A 9,205-nucleotide genomic window follows, 5' to 3' on the forward strand; every position below is an offset into this window, starting at 1 on the left:
GAAAAAAATGGCAACTGTACAGTACAGATAACTCATCCAGAGCTCTTTGACTTCTGGCAGAAAGCCATTATAAGATATCTGATGGCAAACATAACTTCATCACCTCATGTGCGCTGCGCAACAGAGACTCCCCCATTGTGCTATTTAAAACAAACACATGACTGGCTCAACTGTTCTGGGGAACTACGGTAAGCTTCATAATGTGAAATAATGTGACAGGTGAAATGAAGAACACAATCTGATTTATCTCCTAACGTATTGCACAAGTTGACTGCAGGTATTAACTTAAAAAGTAGCTACAAATATTCACATTTATTGAAAAACTTCAAATAAATTGTTTTGACGGTATTAAAAAACAATCGCATGGCTTTTTCCAAATAGCCCGGTAGCCTACTTGGCAAGGGCCATTGAATTCAGTGTGTCCATGGAACTAGCTGCCAATGAGGTTCAGCAGTTTAGTTCATCAGGAAAAGTGAACAGAGTTGCAATTGAAAATCAGAGAAAGGGAAATCAAGGCACATGCTTCCGCTGTGGCAAAGCGGGACATCAGGCGTCTGTCTACATGCTGGTGTAAGGACATGGATTGTTGAGCCTGTGGTAAAAAGGGCCACATCGAACAAGCCTGCAGAAACAAAAAGAGCTCAGAGAAAACGTCAAGGAGACATGTTCACACTTTTGAGAAAGAGAACAGAGAGGTGAGTGACTCATCAGACGAGGAAGTTACACTGAATATTCTGAATGTTGCTGGGGGGCTGCAGGGCTACTATGTCTCTCTCTAAATGGGTAGCCGGTGAGATTGACACATGAGCAGCTGTATCTCTTGTGTCAGACACAGTCTACAAAAAGACACTGAAACACCTTCCACTTCAGCTAGCACACATCATGTTAAAGACTTACACAGGTGAATCTGTCGCCGTAAGAGACCTCACTGAGGTCACAGTTCAGTTAAACGGACAAACTGACAAGCTGCCACTACGTCGTGTAAGGAGACTATCCGCTGGGATGTTCATGGCAGAAGAAAATCCCACTAGACTGGCCATCAGTTTGTACAATGACACATGGAGACACAGGCCTACCCGCCATCTTAAAGAAACATGGAGAAGTCTTTAATGGAAAGCTGGGTAGCTTTCCATTAAACCCGTACCTTGTGCTATCAGACCAAAAGTTGAGGCTGACTTGGATGCTTTAGTCAAGAACATAGTACTGGAGCCTGTCAGGGTGAGTGAATGGGCAACACCCATAGTACCAGTCCTTAAGAAGGATGGTGGAATCAGGATATGTGGAGACTTTAAAGTCACAGTTAACCTTTACCACACACCAATGACCTTTTCGCGGGTTTTGCTGAAGGTCAAAATTCAGCAAAATCAACCTCTGCCAACCCTACCTGCAGATGCATGTGGATAAAAAGTCAAAGGAGATGCTGAACATCGTGACACAGAAGGGGCTCTTCAGGTACTGTTGTCTACCGTTTGGAATCAGAAATGTCCCAGCGCTGTTCCAGAGGGCGATGGACCAGATCTTGAGTGGATTGCCTCAGAACGTCAGCCAACTGCGTTCTTTCCTGGGGTTACTCAATTACTATGGACGCTTTATGCTGAGGTTAGCAACGAAGCTGAAGCCGCTGAATCAGTTGCTTTGTCAGGACAAAACATGGAAATGGACAGAATAACGCAAGGAAGCGTTTCTAAAAACCAAGGAAACACTCCTGAAATCTGAGGCACTGACGCACTTGGACCTGTCATTGCCCACCCAACTAGTTTGTGATGTTAGTTGCTATGGTTTGGGAGCAGTAGTGTCCTATATCATGCCTTTAGGTAAAGAGTAGCCGATCGCTTTCGCATCAAGGATATTGAACAAAACATAAAGTAACTACACACAATATATAACAAGTATTTTTCACTAGTATCTGTATGGGAGTAGGTTCACCCTTCTTACAGCTCATCATTCGCCGACGAGCACATTTGGACCGCATATTGGGATTCCGTCACTTGCAGCAAGCAGAATGCAAAGGTGGGCTTTGTTGTTGTCAGCACACAACTACGACATCAAGTACCACAAGTCAGAACTGCACTGCAATGCAGATGGACTTTCCAGGTTACCACTACCTGTGGGTCAAGCCAGAGTCATGCCAAGTGGACATCTTCTACTTCAGACAAGTGGAAAACGCACCAGTCCCTTCAACACAAGTGCAGAAAAACCACCAGAAACAACCCGATGTTATCTGAAGTGATGGACATCATTATCAAAGGTAGAGCCGCAGGGGAAGCTCCGGAACCTTACCTTACCTTCCGAGGAGAACTGAGCTGTCAGTACAGTCCGATGTCTGCTATGGGGGAGGAGAGTAATCATTCTGCCTTAGCTGAGGACACCAGTGTTGCAACAGCTACACTCAGAGCATTGTGGAATGGTTTGCATTAGGGAAATCACACGAAGCTACTTCTGGTGGCCTGGGTTGGATGGAAGCATTGAGGAGAAAGCGAAAACATGTTCCTCAAATCAGAAGGTTCTCAACGTACCGCAACTTGCACCTCTTCGTCTGTGGGATTGGCCTGGAGCAGGCATGGCAACACATACACGTCGACTTCGCAGGTCCATTTGAAGACAGAATCTTTCTCGTGGTCGTGGATACTCATAGCAAGTAGCCAGAGGTTGCCATCATGAGGTTTACTACTGCTGAGAAGACAATCGAGAAGCTTGGGAAAGTGTTTAGTCAGTTCAGCTTGCTACTCCATCTTGTAAGCGACAACTGACCAATACTTGCACGAATGCTTGAACAGCTTCCTTCTAACCTATAGGAACAAGCCTCATGCAACCACCAAAGCATTGCTTGCATCGCTACTCATGATGAGAGAGCTACGCACAAGCTTTGACCTACTCAAACCTCTGAACGCAAAGAAGACGATGTCAACAGGAAGGTTAAATCAAATGTTGTGAACTGAGAGCAAAGGACAGAGCTTTCAATCCTGGAGAAACTGTCTCCAAAGTAGAGAAACCTACCAAAGTAGGTTCCTGCTGCAGTCATTGCTCAGACTGGTCCTGTGTCCTACATTGTCTAGACTGCAGAGGATGTCATCTGGAAAAGGCACATAGATCAGTTACTGGTGCGTAAAGCAACACTGATAGAATCACCAGTCGTGAGTGGCCCAGAACTGTTACTGGGTGACACTCTGACCCAGCAGTCATCACCTAAGGGCTCACAGTCACATTCTCAGGACACTGACTCAGGCACACCCATACAAGTGTGTGATGAGACCGTGACACAGGCTATTCACATGCCTACACCTGTGTCAACGCCACAGTCTAAAGACAGTAACCAGGTTTCCATCCAACCTTTTTGTCAGGTTTTGGCCAAGACTGTTCGGGTTTTGGTCACTAGATGTCCCCATTGCACCTTTTTTTGTACCTTTTGTTTTTCTTGCTCTAATTATTGTTTGCACCTGTAGGTCATTCCCTTGTTAGTATTTAAACCCTGTGTGTTCCTCAGTTCCTTGCTCAGTGTTTGTAAGTTAGCACCCAGCCCCAGCCCAAGCCTTGTTTTATATAGATATTTCTCTTGTTGGATTTTCCAGAGGTTCTCTGGTTTAGTTCTTGTGTATTATTTGAGTAGTCTTTTGAGGTTTGTTTTTCCCTGCTGTTTTTTACCACTTTGTGGAGTTTCTTTTGTATTTTGGAGGATTTCCATTTTGTGCCTCTTGGCTTTATTTTTGGACATTGTGGATTTAGTTTCTTTGCCTGAAGATTTTGTTCTTTAATTAAACCACCATCTCTAGTACTGCTGTGTCTGCCTCATCTTCTGGGTTCTGACGATTATTAGTGACTGTTTCTCTCACCGGGTCCTGACACTTTTTATGTGAGTAAAGTACATGTTGAATAAAAAATGTCATGAAACTTTCCATCAGGCCTTTCCAAATGTCGACAAAACAAAATACGCTAGACAAGGTGGGATCTTTTTGTGTTGGTAAAATGTATTTTGTGAGAAATGTCAGTGGAAACGCTTTTATGCGCAAATATTGATATAATAACCATCATATTGAAATAAACTTGGAGTCACACCTCACGCGATAACATGTTGTGTGATACTCCCACTATGACTAGTTGGCTACAGATTAAATAAATGATGTTGAACTTCAGAGGGTGGTGAAAGTGAAAGGTGATGAGCTCAATTGATGCTCCTTTCCAATAAATATCGAGGTTCTTATTCTTTATTCGGTACATGGAAATTTAACCACAAAAACTATTTTTATGTGCACTGCATCATCACGTACAGCTTTTTTGAGTCAATTTGATGGAAACATCACTGGTGGGAAATTTAGTTTTTATGTGGATTTTAGAATATTTGCGTGAAAATCTGTCACCAATTGGATGGAAATCTAGCTACTGTTATTGAGAGTCAGGTTGACCGCCATTACCCTACGAGTGATAGGTGGGCACCAAGACGCTTGGACTGTTTATAATTGTTGTTAAATAGGTGGGGACGAGATGTGGTGTATGAAACCTTCGCAGAGCATCATGGGAGTTGTACATTGAGATGTGTTTGTTCAGATAAATGGTTGAACTAATTCCTGTCTCCCTTCTCATCATTATTTAATTGTTATAAAGATGTGGTTATGAAACCCACAAGACATAACAAAAGTCTATTTCTGAGCAGACGTGGGCGTCCAGCTATATTTTTCTGATAGGCAAAAAGCAGAACATAATCATTTCATAGGGTCTCTCCACATACAGTGGTGCAAAAAAGTATTTAGTCAGCCACCAATTGTGCAAGTTCTCCCACTTAAAAAGATGAGAGAGGCCTGTAATCATAGGTACACTTCAACTATGACAGACAAAATGAGAAGAAAAAATCCAGAAAATCACATTGTAGGATTTTTAATGAATTTATTTGCAAATTATGGTGGAAAATAAGTATTTGGTCACCTACAAACAAGCAAGATTTCTGGCTCTCACAGACCTGTAACTTCTTCTTTAAGAGGCTCCTCTGTTCTCCACTCGTTACCTGTATTAATGGCACCTGTTTGAACTTGTTATCAGTATAAAAGACACCTGTCCACAACCTCAAACAGTCACACTCCAAACTCCACTATGGCCAAGACCAAAGAGCTGTCAAAGGACACCAGAAACAAAATTGTAGACCTGCACCAGGCTGGGAAGACTGAATCTGCAATAGGTAAGCAGCTTGGTTTGAAGAAATCAACTGTGGGAGCAATTATTAGGAAATGGAAGACATACAAGACAACTGATAATCTCCCTCGATCTGGGGCTCCATGCAAGATCTCACCCCGTGGGGTCAAAATGATCACAAGAACGGTGAGCAAAAATCCCAGAACCACACGGGGGGACCTAGTGAATGACCTGCAGAGAGCTGGGACCAAAGTAACAAAGCCTACCATCAGTAACACACTACGCCGCCAGGGACTCAAATCCTGCAGTGCCAGACGTGTTCCCCTGCTTAAGCCAGTACATGTCCAGGCCCGTCTGAAGTTTGCTAGAGAGCATTTGGATGATCCAGAAGAAGATTGGGAGAATGTCATATGGTCAGATGAAACCAAAATATAACTTTTTGGTAAAAACTCAACTCATCGTGTTTGGAGGACAAATAATGCTGAGGTGCATCCAAAGAACACCATACCTACTGTGAAGCATGGGGGTGGAAACATCATGCTTTGGGGCTGTTTTTCTGCAAAGGGACCAGGACGACTGATCCGTGTAAAGGACAGAATGAATGGGGCCATGTATCGTGAGATTTTGAGTGAAAACCTCCTTCCATCAGCAAGGGCATTGAAGATGAAACGTGGCTGGGTCTTTCAGCATGACAATGATCACAAACACACCGCCCGGGTAACGAAGGAGTGGCTTCGTAAGAAGCATTTCAAGGTCCTGGAGTGGCCTAGCCAGTCTCCAGATCTCAACCCCATAGAAAATCTTTGGAGGGAGTTGAAAGTCTGTGTTGCCCAGCAACAGCCCCAAAACATCACTGCTCTAGAAGAGATCTGCATGGAGGAATGGGCCAAAATACCAGCAACAGTGTGTGAAAACCTTGTGAAGACTTACAGAAAACATTTGACCTCTGTCATTGTCAACAAAGGGTATATAACAAAGTATTGAGATAAACTTTTGTTATTGACCAAATACTTATTTTCCACCATAATTTGCAAATAAATTCATTAAAAATCCTACAATGTGATTTTCTGGATTCTTTTTCTCATTTTGTCTGTCATAGTTGAAGTGTACCTATGATGAAAATTACAGGCCTCTCTCATCTTTTTAAGTGGGAGAACTTGCACAATTGGTGGCTGACTAAATACTTTTTTGCCCCACTGTACATACACATGCGAGCACACACACACGCACACACGCACACACACACACACACACACACACACACGCACACACACACACACACACACACACACACACACACACTGCACACTGTCTTCCTCTGCACACTACTGTACATATCTCACTCCTACACACAATGCATCAAAATCCCTCCTTCACACAGATCTCACGACCCCACTAACAAAATCAGCACACTCATACAATGGAACACCCACAGAAAGAGAAACACATGAACAGCCCACACAGTGCAGTGCCTATACATTTCACTCACTGAACGAAAACTCAGACTGTATTACAGTAACGGTCAGTCTGTGTAAATGAAACCCTATACACATAAATACACTCAGCATCCTTAAAACAAAGCCCCAAGCAGATTCATCAATATCTAATAATCCCAGTGTGTCACACACTCACCCATTCAGTACAGTAGCTACCTATCTGTGTTGCGGTCTTTACACAGTGAGCACATCACTTCCCCTCAAACTCGCGTGATCAGGAGGAAAAATATCCCTCTGGTTTTACTCAATGGTGCTGTCACTCACTGAGGTACACAGAGGAGTTATATAACTGTGCGATCACAATTAAATGAACAGCATGTCAACTCGTTGAATTCAAACCAAATTAAGTAAGATCAGCAACAGGGGACATTTTGGGCATAAATCATTTGGGCATGTTGGGAACATCCAGCTAATGCTAAGTGACTACCATCAAGAAACAGTGACAACTAGTGACAATGTTTTACTTCAGTCAGGGAATAGGATCATAACACCATAGCCATCAAGCAAGTGAAGCAACCCATGCTTCCATTGGCCATGGAAAGAAACTGGGGGGAAAACATGGGAATTATACGAGAGAGAACCAGAGATACATTGTAGCATAACTCACTTTCTGCGGATGGTGGAGCTGTTGGTATCGGAGCTGTCTGTGTGTTCCAGTCTCTCCCGCTGCTCCCTCTCGGCTGGGTTCGAGCCACAGGACATGCCCCGGGTCAGCCTGGTGTGGGTACGTCTCTCCCGGCTCGGCCCTGCAGGGGACACCACCACCGCGGGGGACGGGGCGGCAACAGGGCTGGTGGTGCTGCCATTACCTCCACTACTGCTGGCAGGGTGGATGGGCAGGGAGAGGGGCTTCTCAGCTCTGTGGTTGGTGTTGCTATGGTTCTGTTCGGGGAGCTCCGGGATTCGTGGAGGAGTGGGTCTTTCCAGCCTCAGGTCCTGGTTCTCCTGGCTGACTCGGTCCAGCTGACCTTCCAGCTCCTCGATGCGCCGTCGCTGTGTCTCCAGGAGCTTGGCCTGGCTCTCAATTATGTTGTTGAGCTCTAGGAGGTACTCCACGGCACGGTTGGGGCTCTCTGGGCTGGTCTCCATGGTGGGAGGCCTTGCTCCAGGGAGGCTCCAGGGTACCACCACCTTCGCCGTTACGACCCTGGAGCTCCAGATCCCACCCCCCCACCAGCCCTGATGAGTGGGGGGGAGAGGGGAGGACGGACAGGGGGGCTGAAGGAAGATGAACTTGGAGATTGTTTTTGTCCCTTTCTACTTTACGCAAAAAGCCTTTCAGAGGTTCAGAGCGGTCAAGGGACACAACAGAGTGTGTCGACAGTTTCTCTAATTATTACATATCAAATATCACAATGCAAGATGAAGTTGGCTGCAATTGTTCTAGGTCCATAAGGGATGGCTAAACCAAGACAACGGTGCAAAGTTGAAAAACAAGTAAGGGGTACAACTGAGTGGGGATAGCTGAATACTTAGTGTCTTTAAATTCAGCATCTTGAAGGATGGTGGAGGATTGAAATCCAGGGCTTTGGGCATCAGGTGTCATTATTCCAAATGATCAACCAAAATCAAACAATAAAAGAGAGATGGATCAAGGCAGAGAAACAATAGACATAGAGGTATAGTTGAAGTCTGAAACAATAAATGCACCTTAGCCATCTTGACAATTCAATATTATTCTCTCTTATAGAGAGGCAAACATAGGGGGTTACTGTGTAATAAAAGATCAGTCAAATAAAGAGAATACACACCAGTGGCACTTGTCATAAACCCGTGTTCTCCTTGATAACTTCAGTCGAGATGTGTTATGATCTCAACAGCCAAGTGTTGTGGTGCAAATACATTGATTCTTTCCTAAAGTATTAATGATCACTAAACGTTGTCTGTCACTCCTGCTAAAAAGGGAAAGGGGAAAGGGGTCAGGCAAAATGGCTTGTAATGGTCTCCCACTAATAAGCATTTTTTGTCAAAGATTATATAATAGAGAATATTCCATGTTCCCTCCCATATAGACTATCCCCGCAGTCTCTACCTCATCCTCTTCAACCCATGACTAGATGTGTCTTTGAAAAAAAAAAATGAAGACGTTGGACGACTGATTCATTTCATAGTTGAGGTCCAAGTCCTCACCCCTGCCCTGTACAGACCACATCCAACAGCCTGAGATTGGCTTTTAGGCTACAGCTTTGCCCGAGTGTTCCTTGTATATCACCGCACTGCGATCAACGTCACGCATCCATAACGGATAATTGCCTACTCGATCGAGTCCTCTACAAATCTTTCGACAGTCCAGTTTCTTTCAGAAAATTGTTAGCTGAAAAATAATATAAATGTAAAATAGTTCACACGTCTCCAATATACATACTTTATCGATATAAGGAGTTTCCACTTGCCTGTGTCGCGACGTTTCAGGGAAACCAATAAAATAGTCCTCTGTTAATTTCTAAAATCCCCTATGATAAAAAATAAAGTGCATTTAGCAAACGATTTTCAACTACAGTGGCGGTAACTTCGCACTCGTGGTGGCACAGATAAACGAAGATATGGACTCCTTGCAAATCTGTGAACTGTCCTGAGCGCGCGTGGTG

The 9,205-nt window shown here is 44.1% G+C and overlaps 1 protein-coding gene across 2 annotated transcripts in view; it reads right to left on the minus strand.

The window, feature by feature from the left end:
• The window catches only part of LOC139557500 (IQ motif and SEC7 domain-containing protein 2-like), a 69,445-nt gene extending 60,240 nt beyond the window's left edge, over positions 1-9,205 (minus strand). Inside the window, exon 1 of one of the 2 annotated variants that reach the window (XM_071372422.1) lies at positions 7,225-9,205. In XM_071372422.1, the coding sequence (XP_071228523.1) occupies positions 7,225-7,706 (482 nt within the window). In that variant the 5' untranslated portion in view covers positions 7,707-9,205. The remainder of the gene's footprint in view (positions 1-7,224) is intronic. The other variant, XM_071372426.1, reaches the window with a different exon arrangement.

This window comes from Salvelinus alpinus, chromosome 28 (genome assembly GCF_045679555.1).
Source record: "Salvelinus alpinus chromosome 28, SLU_Salpinus.1, whole genome shotgun sequence".
Classification (NCBI taxonomy): domain Eukaryota; kingdom Metazoa; phylum Chordata; class Actinopteri; order Salmoniformes; family Salmonidae; genus Salvelinus; species Salvelinus alpinus.